This window comes from Manihot esculenta, chromosome 17 (assembly GCF_001659605.2).
Source record: "Manihot esculenta cultivar AM560-2 chromosome 17, M.esculenta_v8, whole genome shotgun sequence".
In the NCBI taxonomy this organism is placed as follows: domain Eukaryota; kingdom Viridiplantae; phylum Streptophyta; class Magnoliopsida; order Malpighiales; family Euphorbiaceae; genus Manihot; species Manihot esculenta.
The window spans coordinates 24,474,721-24,494,245 of record NC_035177.2 but is presented as its reverse complement, the minus strand read 5'-3'; the positions used below and the strand labels follow the sequence as shown (position 1 = coordinate 24,494,245).

The 19,525-nt window shown below is 38.4% G+C and overlaps 2 protein-coding genes across 5 annotated transcripts; both read left to right on the top strand.

The window, feature by feature from the left end:
- Positions 1–338: 338 nt before the first annotated feature.
- LOC110604700 (auxin-repressed 12.5 kDa protein) lies at positions 339–1,336 on the top strand. Its single transcript, XM_021742974.1, has 3 exons — positions 339–500; positions 602–818; positions 1,056–1,336. Exons 1-3 carry the CDS (start codon positions 407–409, stop codon positions 1,090–1,092), a joined length of 348 nt encoding a protein of 115 aa, XP_021598666.1. The 5' UTR covers positions 339–406; the 3' UTR covers positions 1,093–1,336.
- Positions 1,337–1,852: 516 nt separating this feature from the next.
- On the top strand, positions 1,853–16,631 carry LOC110605030 (glyoxysomal processing protease, glyoxysomal). 4 transcript variants are annotated; one of them, XR_006349201.1, is made up of 15 exons: positions 1,853–2,120; positions 2,208–2,254; positions 2,351–2,534; positions 2,620–2,667; positions 2,770–2,853; positions 3,558–3,701; positions 4,257–4,385; positions 4,539–4,642; positions 4,785–4,870; positions 4,959–5,053; positions 5,135–5,873; positions 10,433–10,549; positions 14,874–15,060; positions 15,620–15,760; positions 16,034–16,091. XR_006349201.1 is itself a non-coding variant. In XM_043952531.1 (15 exons), exons 1-15 carry the CDS (start codon positions 2,055–2,057, stop codon positions 16,297–16,299), a joined length of 2,388 nt encoding a protein of 795 aa, XP_043808466.1. In that variant the 5' UTR covers positions 1,869–2,054; the 3' UTR covers positions 16,300–16,631. The 4 variants fall into 4 exon arrangements, 2 of the variants coding, with proteins under 2 accessions (XP_043808466.1, XP_021599015.1); XR_006349202.1 differs by having other exon boundaries at positions 1,854–2,120; positions 15,629–15,760; XM_043952531.1 differs by having other exon boundaries at positions 1,869–2,120; positions 15,669–15,760; positions 16,034–16,631.
- The last annotated feature ends 2,894 nt before the right edge of the window (positions 16,632–19,525 follow it).

Sequence of the window (19,525 nt, the reverse complement as noted above, 5' to 3'; positions counted from 1 at the left end):
ACAATTGGTAGGTCCCACTTTTCAGCATCAAAGCCCACAGTCTATGGATCCCACGTCCTTCTGTAGAACAGGACAAACCATTACACTTGTCGAGCAAACCACAAAATATCTCTCATCAGATATTATTTTGCGGAGGAGTATTCATTGTTTATCCATATCCATCTCCTTTTGTCTATATCCACTCACCATTTTTCTCTACTGCCACTCCCTATCTCATCTCATCTAACCCTTGTTTTATGTTCACACGTGTCATTCGCCCTTGGAGACAGGAGAAATCTCTCTGGAAAATCGAAATTTTTGCACCAATACCCAGCTCCCACTCTCTATATAATCTGACCCAAAGACAGAACTAAAGCACCTCACTCTGCCCTCAAGAAGAAGAAGTAAAAGCAGAAGAAGAAGAAAGATGTTGCTAGACAAAATGTGGGACGACGTCGTTGCGGGGCCTCAGCCTGATCGTGGCCTTGGCAAGCTCAGAAAAATCAGCACCAAACCCCTAGGTATATATATATATATATGTATAACTACCAAAGAAACTGATGAAACCCAAACCTTCAATTATATTAAAGAAGAATCTTGAATTGATGGTTTACTTGTGTAGATGGTGAACGAGAGACGAGCAAGTTTCAGAGGTCCCTCTCGATGCCAGCCAGTCCAGGGACACCTTCCACGCCGGTGACGCCCACGACTCCTCTCTCGGCTCGCAAGGACAACGTGTGGAGGAGCGTTTTCAACCCCGGTAGCAACCTTGCCACCAAGGGTCTTGGTGCTCAGCTGTTTGACAAGCCACAGCCAAATTCTCCAACTGTCTATGACTGGTAAATATAAATTAATTTCCATGGTTGCTTCTGCACAAACACAGTACTGTTGGTGTTTATAGAGGTTTGGGTTCTATGAATATTTTTCTTTTCAGATTTTCTTTCCTTTTCTTTGCAAGCAAACATGAGATGAAAAGGATCTAGGTTTTATATTTTGCATGCATGCGAGTCATGAGTATATGGTATCGCGCCAAACACTAATTTAAAAATGAGATGGGTTGTATGTGATCATCACAGGCTTTACAGTGGAGAAACCAGAAGCAAGCATCACTGAGTCAACGAGGATTGCCATGTAAATATCGTCGTTTTGTTTGCTTATCCTCATTGCTTCCTTGTCGTTTTCAGTCTACAAGTATTTTATCTTTTGTGGGAAAAATGCAATGTTGTAACGGTTGATTGATCTTCGCCAAGTCGAGATCTGCCGTGGACGGTGGCGATGGAGCTACTTTTGTTATTAAATAAATAAATTGCATATTACCTTTTTCAATGAAATAATCTTATTCAGAATTTCGGATTCATCCTTGTTTTATTAAAAATTTTATGCCAATTAGTTTAAATAAATTTGAATAGCTAGCATAAATATTTGACAGAAAATATTTTGTAATTAATTGGTCGATAATTAAATGATTCATAATAAAAATAAATAAATGATTAATGATAAAATAAATAATAACTTAATTTTATAAACTGTTTTTGAAAATAAAAGTTAGAATTTAGAGAATAAAATTTAAAATTTTTCATATTTATTAAAATGTATAAATTTATTAATGTAAATTTTACCGGTGTAGTAAAATAATTATATAAAAATAACTCAATTTTTTAAAAATCAATTCCAATCAAAATCAAAAGCATCATGCTGTTTTAAATTAATTTTAGCCACATCTCAACCAACAAGAAATAAATATAAAATATAGTTAATAATAATTATCGCAAATGGTCAACAATAATAAGAAATTTATGATAAGCTAACAATAATAGTAAGAAATTCAACCTAAATATTTTAGTATAAAGTTAATAATAATATAAATAAATCCTGCATTTGTGAAACGACGTCGTCGCAATGCCTCGGGAGCAGAAAAGAAAAGATGATCCTAGTACCTTTCTTGTCTCGGCGACCCTGAATGGAAAAGCGAGACACAAGTAGTTTTTATTATCACGATGGGATTCGATTATGCCCATAGCCAATAGCAGAGTCTTAACAGCACCAGTCTTTCCTCCGGTTTCTCTCATTTCCTCATGGCTTTCCCCGAAACCGTTGATTTTGCCCGCAACTTCGCCGTCATGGTCAGAGTACAGGGCCCTGTAAGTCTATCTCTGTATACTTGTGAAAATTACATGCCTTTTTTTTTGTGTGCTGTGTGTGTTAATGTTCCTTTGAACTTCTTTTAGGACCCAAAGGGGCTTAAGATGCGAAAACATGCTTTTCATCAATACAAGTAAGTGAAGAATGCTTCAAATATGCCATTTTTGTCTTCTTTTTTATTTTAAATGCGTTTTCACTTTACTTTTTTACTTTTTCTTGATACGTGCAGTTCTGGAAAGACAACACTTTCTGCTTCTGGGATGCTATTGCCTAATACCTTTTACGAGGCTGGCTTGGCAAAGCGAATTTTGGGCAGCAGTTGTAAGGAGGGTCAGGCGCTGGCGCTGGTTGTGACTGTTGCTTCTATTGTTGAGTCTTTCTTGTCACCGAATCAGAGAGATGGAATTTCTCAGGTTCAGATTGTAATAAAATAACATGCATAATTGGATTGCTTTTGTTGTGGCATAATTTTTTGATGTCATGGTGATGTCGTTACAGGGCCGACCCGAGATCATTCCCGGTGCTCAAATTGATGTTATGTTAGAGGTAGAAGATATTAATATGTTGTTTACTTAGTTAAAACGGTTAGTAGCTCATCCTGTTTTCTAGGATTGTGTAGTATGATATTTTGAATATGATGACTTTCAGGAAAAGTTGTGCTTGGAGAGAGATGCTGAGGGGAGTTTGGATAAAGGAGCTTCTTCTTGGTTCACTGCTGAACTTATAAGATTGGTAAGTGCACGCTGATCTTTTTGCTTGGGGATGAAAGGAAGCTTAATAGATGTATAACTTTATGCTAAAGAGTGATATGAAAGAGCTCCATGGAATGCTAGTCATCTAAAATTGCAGCACCTGAGCTCAATTCTGATTGAATTTTTAGGTCATTAAGTTCCTCTTAGTTGTAGCACTTGAAATTAAGCAATATGGTTTGTAAATTCATCACTATGATAACTAAGTACAATATTGTTACTGGACATTGAATAGACGTGGCTCATGTTATACTTGCTTTATATATGGTTTTCTAATCAATTTCATTACCCAGGTTAGAATGGCCTACAGTAAGTAAAACTGTCAAGAGCTTAATGCAAATGACAATGAAAATCCCACTTTGTGATATTTCACGAAATTTTAATTTGGTTACTAATTCACCATGCTATTCTGTGTGCTGATGCTTCCAATTTCTTGCTTTAAATGCCAACTGCACCCTGGCACTTGTATATGAATATAATATCTAAACATGGGTCAATGGGAAGCTTGCTATTAAGATGTTATGGTGAATTGGCTTTGAAGTGTCGCGTTGATCTTGACTTGCTACTGGTACTTGATAATAACCAGAAGGGTAAATTTCGGGTTCAATAATCAATATTGCTTTAGCTTGTTTGATTTGTTCATTTTTTGAAATAATGTGCTAATGATTAACCAATTCAATAATGAAGGTTGATATTCCTCTTTCTTCCCTCGCTGTGCAATCACTCATTGAATCCTCATCAGGCACTCTGGATCATGGATGGGAGGTTGGTTGGTCACTAGCCTCATATGATAGTGGTCCTCGAAATTTTATGGGTGTAACTCAAACACAGGTAAGTGAGGCAACATGTTTTTCAATGTTTGATTGTGATTTGTGAAAAAGGATCCATATAGCTGATCCAACTAGTTTAGGATTAAGGCTTAGTTGTTTTTTATTATTGTTGTTGCCTTGTACCACTAGCGGTGTTATGGAATTGGCCTCAATATCATTCTTCTCTTCCCTTTGACATCTGAAGTTCATCCAACCAAAGAATTTACGTGAGGAAAGAAGTTCATCTCAGTCTGCTAGATGCATTTGATTTTCAGTGGTAATCATTGGGGTCTTTCAATTATTTATGTATTGTCTAAAACAGAATAGTTTTGCACATCTCTTTTCTGGTCCATGACCATGGGTTAATCTGACCCATATTCTTTAACGCTTCCGCTAAATTTCAGCTTGATTGCTTAATTTCAATTTGTTGCTTGAGTATCAAGTCAACTTTATTTGTGTGTTAATAAGCTTGGATTTGATTGTAATTCTAACATAGTGATAACAATCGATAGGAAAGGTAACATTAATTTCTTTACATAATATGATATATATAACATTGCTGAAGTGATGTTTTCAGATTGAGGATGGCAATATATCATTCATTGAGGGACAAAGGCATTTGGGAATGGGGGAATCTGGCAATACCAGCCTTATGAGCAAGAAAACTACTAGAATTGCTATTCTTGGAGTCTTCTTAAGTTTGAAGGTACCTTTTCTACTTTCTATTTTCTGCTCCTTTTGTTTCTCGTTTATATTTTATTATTATTTAAACCTATAAACAATCTACATGATTTTGTATTAGAAATAGCTCATGTGCAGACTTGAGCTATATAATAGAGATATGGCTATGGTTCTTCAGGTTCTGCCAAACATTGAAATACCACCTTCTAGTAGAAGAGGGGTTTCTCTTTTAGCAGTGGGTTCTCCTTTTGGTGTCCTATCTCCTGTGCACTTCTTTAATAGGTGATCTTTCTTCTCACATTTATTTTCTAATGTCCATGTGTATGGTAGGATTGTTAATGATTTCATATGATGCTGTGTCTAACATTATAACCTGTGTTCTATTTTATTTTATTTTTATTTTATCCTTCACCACCTGAACCAGCTTATCGGTGGGATCTATTGCCAACTGCTATCCAGCTAGATCATCTAATGTTTCATTGCTAATGGCTGACATTCGGTGTCTTCCAGGTGAGACATTTCTCTCCTAGGTTATGGTTTTGTTTTGATCTTTTGATGCTACTGAATTCTGATTCCTTTCTGGATCTAAAAATGTCAGGAATGGAAGGTGGTCCAGTTTTTGGTGATAATGCACATTTCATTGGCATTTTAATTAGACCTTTGAGGCAAAAGAGTAGCGGTGCTGAAATTCAGGTAACTAGGGAACAGTGTTGTTTTAAATTGTTTACACTCTTATAGTTAATGGATCATGCAAAATTTAGCCTTGGGTAACAGCTGGTGATTCCGTGGGAAGCCATTGCAACTGCTTGCAGTGACTTGCTGCTGAAGGAGCCCCAAAATGCAGAAAAAGGGACCCATATTAACAAGGAAAACTTAAATGCTGTAGGGAATGCATGCAGTCATGAGTCAGATGGACCCCTGTGTTTTGAGTATGAGCCACTTAAGACTTATTGCCCTTCATCGTTACCAGTTGAGAAGGTAAAAGCTTCTGTTTGTCTTATTACTATTGATGAAGGTGTATGGGCATCTGGGGTTCTGCTAAATGATCGAGGCTTGATCCTCACAAATGCTCACTTGTTAGAGCCTTGGAGATTTGGGAAAACAACTGCAAGTGGTGGAAGGAATGGAACAAATTCAGAGGCAGTTTTCCTTCTTCCTGAAGAATCTTCATTTCATGGCTACAGCCATGTTGACAACCATAAGAAGAGTCTGAGGTTCCAACCAGAGGCAGTAAAGAGAATGAATTCCTTAGTGCTTGATCACAGCAAGGGATACCAATTGAATTTGTCTTACAAAGGCCATAGAAATATACGTGTCCGCTTGGATCATGTCAACCCTTGGATTTGGTGTGATGCTAAAGTAGTATATGTTTGCAAGGGTCCTTTGGATGTTGCCCTACTGCAGCTTGAATATGTTCCAGACCAGCTTTGCCCTATCAAGATGGATTTTGCTTGCCCAATTCTAGGGTCCAAGGTGTATGTTATTGGACATGGACTCTTTGGACCAAGATGTGGTAACAACATTTCTTACCTTGTACATCTGTTTAGATTTATTGACTTATTTACTGATCCTAACTGATTCTAGGGATATGATTTGATTTGATTATGATCCTTAATTATCTCTGTAATTATTATTTGATTATTTGCTTCCTGTTTAGATATAATTCTTTGTGTATAAATAGTCATGTAGACCAATTGTAAAGATTAAGATTGAAATACAAGAATACTCTAAGTTTTCTCAAAATTCTTTATGGTATCAAAGCCTTTTCCTGATTTTAGGGCTCAAATTCAATTTTTCCTCTTTGGGGTTTCAAAACCCTAGATCTACTTTTTTTGTACTAACCCATCTAGGGGCCTTTTCTCCTCTCACCGTCGGCACCAGGAGAATTGCCGGATTGTTGCTGGCCGATCGTCCAGCTCTGACGCCGGAAAAACCTGTGCGTGAGGTTCACACGCCTCCCTTTCCCGGTGCATGACCCATCGCTTCCCGACGCGTGACCCATTGCCTGACGCTGCTTTGCCGCTCCGATCTCTCCGGCGATGATTCTGACCATCTTTCCGGCCTTCCCGTGCTGCTACCCGGTCTTTTGGTGAATCGTTTGGGCTCTCTTGTGTGTACAACCTTGGATATCTCCTATTTTGTCACAGTTCATAAACCTTTATCATGGCAGAAGGTAAAAGGGTGTCGATGGCAGAAGGTAAAAGAGTCTCGATTCCTAACTCTGATTACTCATCCTTTAGTGCCACATCTGACTTTGTAAAGTCAGGTAATGCTTCCTCTCTTAATAATATTCCATGGATTATCGATTCTGGTGCGAAGAGATACATGACAGGTTCTTCTAAAGGCTTTCTCAATTATTTTCCTTCTCTAACTAAAAATAGTGTCAGAATTGCTGATGACTCTTTTACTCCCATATTCGGAACAAGTTCTGTTATTTGCACATCCAACATTAAATTATCATCTGTCCTCCATGTTCCCCACTTTCCTGTCAACCTTTTATTTGTTAGTGCTATCACCAATGCCCTTAACTGTAAAATTGAATTCTTTCCTGATTATTGTGTTATTCAGGATCTTCACATAGGGAAGAGGATTGGCAATGGTAGGCCGCATGATGACTTATATATGTTGGAGGGTGATCCATGTTCCTCGATATCTCAAGCCTGTTTTGGAGAAAATAAGGATGTCAATCAGGAAATAATACAGTGGCACAGACGGTTAGGGCATCCATCTTTTTTTGCCTTAGAAAAACTTTATCCTAATTTGTTTGCTAGAACTCAATTTGATTCTCTATTTTGTGATGCTTGTGAGTATGCTAAACACAATAGAACATCCTATCCTTTGAGTCATAATAAAAGTCAAATTCCTTTCGCGACTATTCATTCTGATATTTGGGGGCCTACTCAAACTGTCTCTTTGTCTGGTAATCGATGGTTTGTCACCTTTATTGATTGTTGCACTCGAATGATTTGGGTCTATTTGATTAAAGCTAAAAGTGATGTCTTTTCTTGTTTTCAATCTTTTCATAAGATGGTTTGTACTCAATTTGATAATGTTGAGATTATTTTTGTAAATAGCCTAGATTTGTAGTGATAATTAGCGATATGATTGTGTGATATGATTGGGCTATAATTAGAGAATTAATTTATTTTCTTACCTAGTGTGTACTCTTGTAAGTAGTATATACCCCAATTGGCTTGAGGGGAATAATAAAGTATTTTCTCTAAAATCTTTTGCTCTCTTTTTCTTCCTTTCATCAAAGTTTCATGGTATCAGAGCCAAGAAATTTGGTTCACCTTTGAGTTGCAGATCTGACATCTTGCTTTGGTGACTTTCTGAAAATCAGTTAGTCTCACCACCCAGCCCATTCTCCACGCCGGCCTCCGATTTACTTTCCGGTGAAGCATTGCCTCCAGACGCGCCTCCACGCGCAGCCTTGTTTCCGGCCACGCGCAGGCGCTTGCACCACTTTCCGGCAACCGTTTCACGCCGGCGATTCTTCTCCCAGCTTCGCCCTGCTCCAGCGACCAAAGCCAAGTAGGTTCGGTCATCAGATCAGCTTGCCTTCACACGTCCTTCATCCACGCGCGAACGCGGGCACCACTCTCTGGCAACCGTTTCACGCTGGCGATTCTTCTCCCAGCTTTGCCCAGCGCCAGCGACCAAAGCCCAGTAGGTGTGGTCGTCAGATTTAGTTTTTTTTTGGCAGATTCGGCTCCTTTTTGCAGATTCGGCTCCTTACTCGGTCCATTGTTGTTTCAGAATCTCTCTCGACATGTCTGAGAATCAAAACACCCTCAATACAGATTCAGATTCAGTCTCCATGGCCCAATCAAATATTGCCCATTCTGGTAATTCTTTTACTTATCTAACCAAGTTTTTACCCAATGGTTCATGGATCCTCGATTCTGGTGCTTCTGATCATATCTCTGGTAATCCTTCTCTTTTCTCTACTCTTGTTTTACCTTCCACACCATCTAAAGTCACATTAGCTAATGGTTCACAAACTCAAGTTAAAGGGATCGGTAACGTATATCTCCTTCCTTCTATCCCCTTGACTAATGTTTTATTTACCCCAGACTATCCATACAACCTAATCTCTGTTAGCAAATTGACTAAAGATCTTCACTGTTCAGTCATTTTTACTACTGAATCTGTGGTTGTGCAGGACCGGAGTACTGGAAAGATGATTGGAGCAGGATATGAGTCACAAGAATTGTACTATTTTTCCACTTCTAACTCTCCAATTGCTTTTGTGTCTTCCACCTCCACTGAACTCATTCATAGTCATCGGGGACAACCAAGTCTGAACAAGTTACAAAAACTGGTTCCTAGCATCTCTTTCTTGCCTTCTTTAGAATGTGAGTCTTGTCAACTCGGGAAGCAAACTCGAGCTTCTTTTTTCAAGCGAATCAATAATAGGGCTAGTTCTATGTTTGACATTGTTCATTCATATATTTGGGGGTCTAAGTCGGGTTAGTTCAACTCTGGGATTTCAATATTTTGTTACCTTTATTGATGACTTTGCACTTGGCTTTTTCTGATGAAGAATCGTTCTGATTTGTTCCCTATTTTTCAAAAGTTTTATGTTGAAATCCATAATCAATTTGGTGTTCGCATTAAGATACTGCGAAGTGATAATGCAAGAGAATATTTGTCTTCCTCATTCACTCATTTCTTGTCTACTCAGGGTATTGCTCATCAAATTTCTTGCTCTTATACCCCACAACAAAATAGAGTTGCCGAATGGAAAAATCGGCAGTTAATTGAAATAGCCCGCACTTTACTGGGGAAGCTGTCCTCACCACTTGTTATTTGATTAATCGAATGTCTTCCTCTGTTTTGCAGCATCAAAGTCCTCATTCTATCCTATTTCCTAACCAGAATACCACCCAGTTGTCTCTGCGTGTTTTCGGATGTATATGCTTTGTTCATGATCATACTCCTGGCAAAGACAAACTCCAACCCAAATCAGTTAAATGTATTTTTCTCGGCTATTCACGGCTTCAAAAAAGTTACAAATGTTATGATCCTACTACTAACAGATATTTTGTGTCTGCAGATGTCATCTTTTTTGAAACCTCTCCTTACTTTTCTTTTAGTCCAACACACAAAACTTTTGTCCCTAGTGCTTTGCCTGTACCCCCGGCTCCTATTTCTTCTTTGCCGCAAGTGTGTCCATCTCCCACTCCTATGCCACCTCTTCAGGTCTATACATGTCGGTCTCACCCATCTGCTAATAACAATGACATTTCTCTCCTTAATGCGGGTACTTCTAATGACTCACCGCCCGTTCCGTCATCACCTACTTCAGTCATGCCTTCAACTACAGTACCTACTCCTCCTTTTGCTCTTCGAAAAAAAGTATTCGCTCTTCCCGAAATCCTCATCCCATTTATAATTTTATGAGTTACCATCGTTTGTCTCCTTCCTATTATACTTTTGTCTCTGCTGTGTTTGCTATCTCCATACCCAAGACAGTTAGAGAAGCATTGGATTATCCTGGTTGGTGTAATGCCATGGTTGAGGAAACGACTACTCTGCATAACAATGGAACTTGGGAACTGGTATCCTTACCACCTGGTAAGTCTATTGTTGGTTGTCGATGGGTTTACACAGTTAAGGTGGGACCTGATGGCAAAATTGATCGCCTTAAAGCTCGCCTTGTAGCTAAAGGTTACACACAGATTTTTGGACTTGATTACAATGATATTTTCTCTCCCATAGCCAAAATAGCTTCTGTTCACCTCCTTATCTTATTGGCTGCAATTAATCACTGGACGCTGCATCAACTAGACATTAAAAATGCCTTTCTTCATGGAGAGCTCGTTGAAGAAGTTTATATGGAGCAACCTCCAGGGTTTGTTGCTTAGGGGGAGTCAGGCTTAGTATGTCGTCTTCGGCGCTCTTTGTATGGGCTAAAACAGTCTCTAAGAGCATGATTTGGATGATTTAGCACTGTAGTTCAACAGTTTGGAATGTCTCGAAGTAATTCTGATCATTCCGTATTTTTTCATTATAATGGTGATAGATGCATCTATTTGGTGGTCTATGTTGATGATATTGTCATTACAGGAAATGATCATGATGGAATCTCTCAGCTTAAGCAACATTTGTTCAGTCATTTCCAAACTAAAGATTTGGGAAAACTGAAATATTTCTTGGGAATTGAAGTGGCACAGTCTAAAACAGGTATTGTAATTTCTGAACGGAAATATGCTTTGGATATATTGGAAGAAACAAGCATGTTAGACCGTAGACATGTGGACACTCCCATGGATCCAAATGTTAAGCTTGTTCTTGAACAGGGGGAGCTACTTAAAGATCCTGCTAGATACAGAAGATTAGTCAGTAAGCTCAATTATCTCACTATCACACGACCAGATATTTCCTTTGCTGTAAGTGTGGTTAGTCAATTTCTTCAAACTCCAAACAGTAGTCACTGGGATGCGGTCATTCGCATTCTTAGATATATCAAAAGAGCTCCAGGACAGGGTCTACTCTATAAGGACAAGGGTCATGCAGATTGGGCAGGTTCCTCTTCAGATAGACGATCTACTTCAGGATATTGTATTATAATTGGAGGGAATCTCATATCCTGGAAAAGTAAAAAACAGAGTGTGGTTGCAAGATCAAGTACAGAAGTAAAATATTGAGCTATGGCTTTAGCAACATGCGAACTCATCTGGTTGAAGCAACTCCTTCAGGAATTGAAATATAGTGATACTGGCCAAATGAAGTTGATATGTGATAATCAAGCTGCCCTCCATATTGCATCAAATCCAGTTTTTCATGAGAGGACGAAGCATATAGAGGTGGATTGCCATTTTATTAGGCAAAAGATTGAGTCCGGATGCATTTTTACTAGCTTTGTCAACTCAAATGATCAGCTAGCTGATGTTTTCGGAAAATCACTTCGAGGACCACGAATCGAGTATATTTGTAACAAGCTTGGAATATATGATATGTACGCTCCAGTTTGAGGGGGAGTGTTGGGATTATTTCTGTAAATAGCCTAGATTTGTAGTGATAATTAGGGATATAATTGTGTGGTATGATTGGGATATGATTAGGCTATAATTAGGGAATTAATTTATTTTCTTACCTAGTGTGTACTCTTGTAAGTAGTATATATATCCCAATTGGCTTAAGGGGAATAATCAAGCATTTTCTCTCAAATCTTCTGCTCTCTTTTTCTTCCTTTCATCAAAGTTTCAGATACTAAAGTGAAAATTTTGAGAACTGACAATGGAAGAGAATACATGGATAGTAGCTTTTCTGCTTATTTGGAGAGTAATGGGATAGTACACTAGACTAGTTGTCCTTATACTAGTGCTCAAAATGACGTTGCTGAGAGGAAAAATAGGCATCTATTGGAGGTACCTCGATTTCTTATGTTCACCATGAATCTACCCAAAGCAGATTGGGAAGATGCAATCCTTGCATCTGCTTATCTTATCAATAGAATGCCTCTCAAGACCCTTGACTTTATGAGTCCTTTGGCGGTTCTACAAGGTAAGAATTCATACGTTGTTCCACCAAAAGTATTTGGGTGTGTTTGCTTTGTCCATACTAGGACGGCAGAGAAATTGGATCCCAAGGCCCTTAAATGTGTGTTTATTGGGTATTCTCCAACACAGAAAAGATACAAGTGTTATCACCCTCCCTCTAGGAAATACTTAGTCAGTATGGATGTTACCTTTCGAGAAGCTGAACCCTACTTCAGTACCACCCATTCACCTCTTCAGGGGGAGAATAATGAGCAAGAAGAGGTGATCCCGAATTTTGTGATTCTGAATGATATGGTTCAACTAGAGAGTTTGAGTTCTAGTAGACAGGGGGAGATGTCCAATCAGGAAGAGAGAATTGGTCGTTTGGACAAGCCAGATTTGAGAAGGTATTCGAGAAGAGACAAGGCAGAAGACGCCATTATGCAGTTTAATCAGAGTCAAGAATCTTCTACCCACAACTCTTGAATGCTCCAATGACTTAGGTAAACCTATTGCACAAAGAAAATGGATAAGATCTTGTACTAAACACCCTATTTCTAACTTTATTTCTTATAAATTCTTGTCTCCTTCCTATAGAGCCTTTGCCTTGTCTATTTTCTCTGTTTCTATTCTACAGGATTGGAAGAAAGCTCTTGGAGATCCTAAATGGAAGGGAGCAATGATTGAAGAGATGAAAGCATTGGCTAAAAATGAGACCTGGGAGCTTGTCACTCTTCCACCTGGAAAGAAACTCGTTGGTTGTAAATGGGTGTTCACAGTGAAACACAAAGCTGATGGCACAATTGAACGGTTTAAGGCCAGATTGGTTGCTAAATGATTCACCCAAACTTATGGAGTGGATTACCAAGAGACATTTGCCACAGTTGGAAAAATGAACTCAATCAGAGTTCTGTTATCTTGCACAGCCAAGTTGGATTGGGACTTGCAACAGTTTGATGTGAAGAATGCTTTCTTTCATGGAGATTTAGAGAAAGAAGTGTTTATGGAAATTCCTCCTGGGTTCGCTGATGAGAAGACACAAGGAAAGGTGTGCAGGTTAAAAAAGGCTTTGTATGGGCTAAAACAATCTCCCAGAGCTTGGTTTGACAGGTTTAGCAGAGCCATGATGTCCTTTGGTTATCAACAAAACAATGCTGACCACGCTCTGTTTATCAAACATCACAAGGGTAAAATCACCCTTCTTATTGTGCATGTTGATGATATAGTGGTGACACGTGATGACAAAGAGGGAATGACTCAACTAAAGAGGCTGTTGACTCAAGAATTTGAAATCAAAGATCTAGGAAAACTGCAATATTTCCTAGGTATTGAGGTGGCTAGATCAGAAAAAGGAATTTTCATCTTCCAAAGAAAGTACATTCTGGATCTTTTGGAAGAAATTGGTATGATGAGGTGTAAACCAGCAGAATTTCCCATTGAAAGTAATCACAAGCTGGAGGCAGTAACTGGTGAGTCCGTAGATATTGGAAGATACCATAGATTGGTAGGAAGGTTGATTTATTTCACACACTCGACTGGATATAGCCTATGCTGTTAGCTTAGTCAGCCAATTTATGCATGACTCTCGCGAGACTCATATACAGGCTGTACTTCGCACCTTGAGATACCTCAAGTCTGCGCCAGGGAAATGGCTTTTTTACTCTAAACATGGTCACATCCGAGTTAAAGCTTTTACAGATGAAGATTGGGCAAGATCTCTCGATGACGAGATTCATCTCTGGCTACTGCACAGTTGTGGGAGGGAACTTTGTTACGTGGAGGAGCAAAAAACAAAGTGTTATTGCTCGGTCAAGTGCTGAAGCAGAATACAGAGCTATGTCCCAAGGTGTGTGTGAACTCTTATGGTTGCAGAAATTATTGAGGGAGTTGAGGTTACCCGAGAGAGACAAGATAACTTTGTATTGTGACAATAAAGCTGCTATAAGTATAGCACAAAAGCCAGTCCAACATGACCGGATGAAACACATTGAAATTGATCGGCACTTCATTAAAGAAAAATTAACAGACAGTGTCTTGAGCCTAGTTCATGTGACTTCTATGGGGCAACTTGTAGATGTGTTTACTAAATGGCTCAACAACAAAATCTACCATAATTTGATTTGCAAGTTGGGTATGTGCAATATATTTGCACCAACTTGAGGGGGAGTGTTGACTTATTTACTGATCCTAGCTAATTCTAGGAATATAATTTGATTTGATTAGGATCCTTAATTATCTCTGTGATTATTATTTGATTATTTGCTTCCTGTTTAGATATAATTCTTTGTGTATAAATAGTGATGTAGACCAATTGTAAAGATTAAAAGTGAAATACAAGAATACTCTAAATTTTCCCAAAATTCTTCAAGATTATTTGAGTGTGAACTAGGAAAAGAATACACAGTTTTCTTCTTTCCAGCATAGATGAGTTTCTTTATTTTTAGATTATTCTGTCAAGAATGATGCTATCAATTGTTTAGCTTATTCTAGTTTCCTGTTGATTAGATAATTTCAGGAATGATGTTTTCAGTTGTTTAGCTCATTCTAGTTTCCTGTTGATTAGAGATTTCATAGGCCATGGATATATATACAGAATATGTATTTTAGTGTTCTAAACATTCTGCTTGCTGTGTAACTTGAACAAAGATATGTATAGAATATTCTTTATTAAATAATAAATAAAGGATGGAGGCTGAGTAGTTGGTTTTGTCTAAATAATATGAATCTCTTATACTCTCACTGTTATCTTAAGATCTAAGGCCTTAATGAAGATCCAAAATTTTGAGGCTTTCGGAATCAGATGCTTCACCTGTCATTTAAGCTGGTCTATGTGGTACATGGAGATACAATACTGTTTTTTGGATGTTTGGAAAGGGATGATTTAAATGCACATATGTCCCCATTATAATTTTTTCCCCTTTTTCACTTATTTATATAATTGTACTAGCTGACCTTTTAAATGTTTTCATTTCTGTTTCTTTACCTTGTCATTTCTTCTAAACTCTGTTGCACTTTAATTATTGCAGGCTTTTCTCCTTCTGTTTGCTCTGGAGTGGTAGCAAAAATAGTTAAAGCAGAAGCTCCTCCATATTATGGACACAAAGCGGATTCACATATTCCTGCAATGCTTGAAACAACAGCTGCTGTTCATCCTGGTGGTAGTGGTGGTGCTGTCATTAACTCAGAAGGTCATATGATTGGACTTATTACCAGGTACAGTTAATTAAATTTTTAGTTACTCATAATTTGAAATGACATTTTATTCTTACTCTAATATTAATTATTGAAACAACAACAATAGCTGATTTTTTTCTTTCCATTATGTGATGTACTTCAGTGAAAAGTTAAATGTGCTTCCTATAAAATTATATATTTTATATATGCGCCGTGCCCAGGATTGGGCTGAAATTAATAAATCCCTACAATGCTTGAAGGATGTTGAGTTAAGGTTGAAGCAAAAAGTTCGTGTTCAAGCCATGTTATTTACTGTCTGGTTGGATGGCCTTGGGCCTGTGAACAAGTGAAAGTGGCAGGTGTCCTTTTTTCTTTTTGTTATTTATGGTCCATATAAGTGGTCTCTTCTCTCATACATCGAAGATATGTTATGCTCACTCTACTTGATATGGTCGTTCATACTTCATAGTTTCTTACGGTCGTTCATACTTCATATTCTACAATTCGATGTATTTGATGGGGGCAAATATCATATAATCTCATTATACAGGAGCTCTTCGATGTTCTTTGTTCATTTTCTTCTAATTAAGCTGTTCAGTGCTTGCAGATTGAAGTACTGTATTTACTGAGATGTATTCTTGATACAGCAATGCAAGGCATGGTGGAGGAACAGTTATACCGCATCTGAACTTCAGCATTCCCTGTGCACTATTGGCGCCTATCTTCGAGTTCGCAAGAGGTTGTATACCATAGCTCATGCTTTGAGAACATAGTTAATCCTGAAATGACTCTAATCTAAAATTTCCCTGCTTGATGTTGAAAATGTTAGCATGATAATTTTCTCAACTCTTGTTATATAAATCAATAGCTTTGACAGATAAAAGATTTAATATCAATATGTAAAACAAGACATATTCCATGTGGTTTTCGCATGTTGCCTGAATCTTGTAATTTAGTTTCTGAATGCAAGTGTGCTTATGATATCTGATTGAGTCTGGTATTCTTGAGACAGATATGCAGGACATTTCGCTTCTCGTGAATCTTGATCTACCAAATCAACACCTTTCTTCAGTATGGGCATTGATGCCTTCTCTTTCCCCCAAGCCAAGTCCTCATCTTCTTAATCTACCATTTTCACTGGTGGAAGATAATGACAAGCAAGAGAAGGGTTCAAAATTTGCCAAATTCATAGCTGAAAGAAACAAGGATTTCGGAAGCCCTACTCAACTGGGAAAGGTGAAAAAAACGTCTAGCGGCATTATTCCTAGTAAGCTATGACAGTATACCATTCTGTACCAGATGAAGATGTAATCATTATTATATTGGAATTAAGTTTGGATGATGGGAACCCTTTGTCGCCATGACATGTTCCCAACTGGATGAAGAATGAATGCTCAAGAGTAAGGGAGTCCTCAGAGGGAGTTGGGTTTGTAGTTTTAGTCTAAATTTAAATACAAGCAAAATAATACTTCTGTACACACAACAGAATCATCTTTTTTTTTTTTTTGTGATTTTTGTTGAATTTGTTTATTGCCTGTATAAGTTGGTAATTCACAGATTCGAATATCTTCCCAAGTGTATTAGAATACAAGTCACTGTTATCCATGCCATACCTGAGTTTTCTTTCCCTTCAATTTCCTCTGGGTGGGATAATTTCTGTTACAATTTCAGAAGCAGTGTTCGAGAGCCTTAAGCCTGGTTTGGACGGAACTTTTAAGCATTTAAGCTTACTTACAGTCTTGCTGAAATTCTATTTTCTTAAAAAATTAGCATAGAAAAAAAAAACATGAACTTCGAAAACACAGATGATCCTTTGATTATGTCTAGATGGGAGGAAACTCTGACTGAAAATTCTGCCCAATCAAAGACACGAGGGTGCAATTATTCACCACAGGGTTTTCCTTAGCACCATCAGAGTACTGGCAAATATTAGGGATTTTTATAAAATTAGGGTCGGGTGAATATAATTTTGACGATTTGGGGTCGGTTAAAATTTATTTATCAATTTGGAGTTCACCTGCCACATGGCAGGTGAAAAGAGGACCTGGCGCTTCTTTGACAGGTGTCACGGTTTCAGATTTTAGCAATCGCCTGGAACCGTGCGGCACTTGACTTGAACACCTTCAAGCCAAGTCAGCCGTAAGAATCACCCAATATCCTGTGAACATGAATACCCTGATTAGTCAAGGTTATATAAACGAACAACGAAGCCAACATACAACATTCCATTAGAAGCCTCACAGTAGGCACAAAAGATAAGAACTGAACATGGAAATTCATGAACAGGCTACTTATTTTATTCCAGGGGCAAAATGGTAATTATACATTATCATCAATGCAATCGTTACAATAATTCTCACCTCCCTTGTAGACAGGGGGGACGGTCTACAAGGAGTGAAGGCACAACTCAGGATATCCGTAGGCCTACGGTAGCCAACTGGGCTCAGCCCCAGCTGGTGGCCAACTAGTCACTCCCCCCTAAAGAGCCTTAGGAACAACTAGGCTTCTGGCAGGAGGAGACATCAACATGTCTCATATGACACCCCCCAAAATAAATACATGGAAAGGAATTACAACAAATTGTCTCGGCCATTATCTTCCTACTAATTTCTACTATTTTATCCCAATATTGCTTTCTAGGAATTCCAATGTTGGAAAATTACAGTTTGGTCCCTGAAAACTCTATGACCCTGACACTCCCCCACTTAAACGGTCGACGTCCTCGTCGACTGACTTTGTTGGGGATCTTCAATCTTCGAGTCCGACGCTTTTATGCTTACTCACAGTGGGATCTGACCCCAGTCCTGCTTGATTAAATTGTTGGGCAGCCTTAATCATTGGCATGAAATGATTCCGTTCTTGGTATCTCTGTGAACTGCTGGTTCTTAATGATGATGAAACTACAAAAGCTCTATCTTCTAGTGGTAAATGTTCTGCCATTGATTCCTTAGTTTACTGCATATGGTGCGAGAAACTGCTACTTTACTCCTTAGCATGAACTTATTGCCTGAACTCATTGATCACTAGTTCTTTTCTCCCAAATCTGTCTCGCCATTACTCATCTTTAATTGTCGACCTTACTCCTCGCCTCAAAAGCACGACCCCGTCGGGCAACAAATCTATCCACCTGCATACACTCGTGCCACACGACATCGTGATTAACCTGTAATAGTCTCATAAGAAAGATTAGTACCACGCACGTCAGATTGAAATACAAATTAGTATAGCAAGTCATCTAAACTACAACCCATTACAACTCAACCGGAGTGTCAACCGCACTTGACTACTAAGACTTGAACTGCTTTTACCCATTCCCTTGACATAACACCACGTTATCCCACTTGCAGCGAAGCTCGGCGAATACTCCTAAGAAATCGGTATCCCCATTGTCAATAGAGATCTCTCCACACTCTCTTTTTCTTTTGTCCGTTTTACAATCCTCCCTTCATAGGCTCCAGTATTATGCTCACTTTATCTCCTTTTCCTCTCTTCCTAAGAATGTAGTTAATGCAAAATGCTTACAAAACGACACACATTACACACCAAATAACCACGACCACTGAACCCTATGAGCCGCAGAAGACTACTCAAAACAGCTATTAAGATTGACTATACATAAAGCAATTAATATCATCATTATGATTCAACAATAAGAAATTACTAGAAGATACCCCCTTTATTATGCCGCTTTCATCATAGCTCCCAACATTGACTTGCCTCACCAACTTGGCTTAGGCAACCTGTGCTTCTCGACCTATCTCGGTCCTCCTCCACGTTGATCCACTTGTGAGAAATTTTGTTTAGCCATGAGGTCTCTTTCCTGCTCAACAACAAGGGTAGGACTAAATTTGTCCTTTTAATTACACCTTATTTTCCCATCCTCTTTTTAAGGAAGTTATACCCTGTATGTTCACAATATCTGTTAGCACCAACTTGTCAAGTCCCACATCACGAGCAACCTGACTCAATAATACACAAAATATCTCAGAATAAATGAATAACTAAAAATGAAGTAAGACAAAGAATGATATCAGGAAACACCAAAGCATTATACTCGTCTGATGATGTGAGAGAGTTCCCTCTTGTTAAATTCCATTCTCTCGTACTGAATTGTCATTAAGGATCTCAATCTCTCCTCATTACCTTGAGCCCCACACTCCTTTGACTAGCCCACTGGTCCTCACTTTTGCTAGTTTCCACTTATCTTCCTTCTTTTGTCGTAGGACGAGTGAATTACTTTTTCACAACCCTGTTGCTCTCAATGGAATTTGATACCACTCTCGCCCAATGTCACCCTACATGCCTCTTGGTTGTCTGATCAAAATTTTCACTTACCTCAAAGAGAATGAACATGTGCTCGGCAATCATAGTTGGTTGGCACCTATCATACATTGTTTCATACTCTTGTAATTATTACTTTCCTTTTTAGTGTATGCCCTTCCTATTTTGATGCTCGTTTTCTGTATTCTTGTAAAGGATATGTTTTTGAGAGATGAGGCAACTA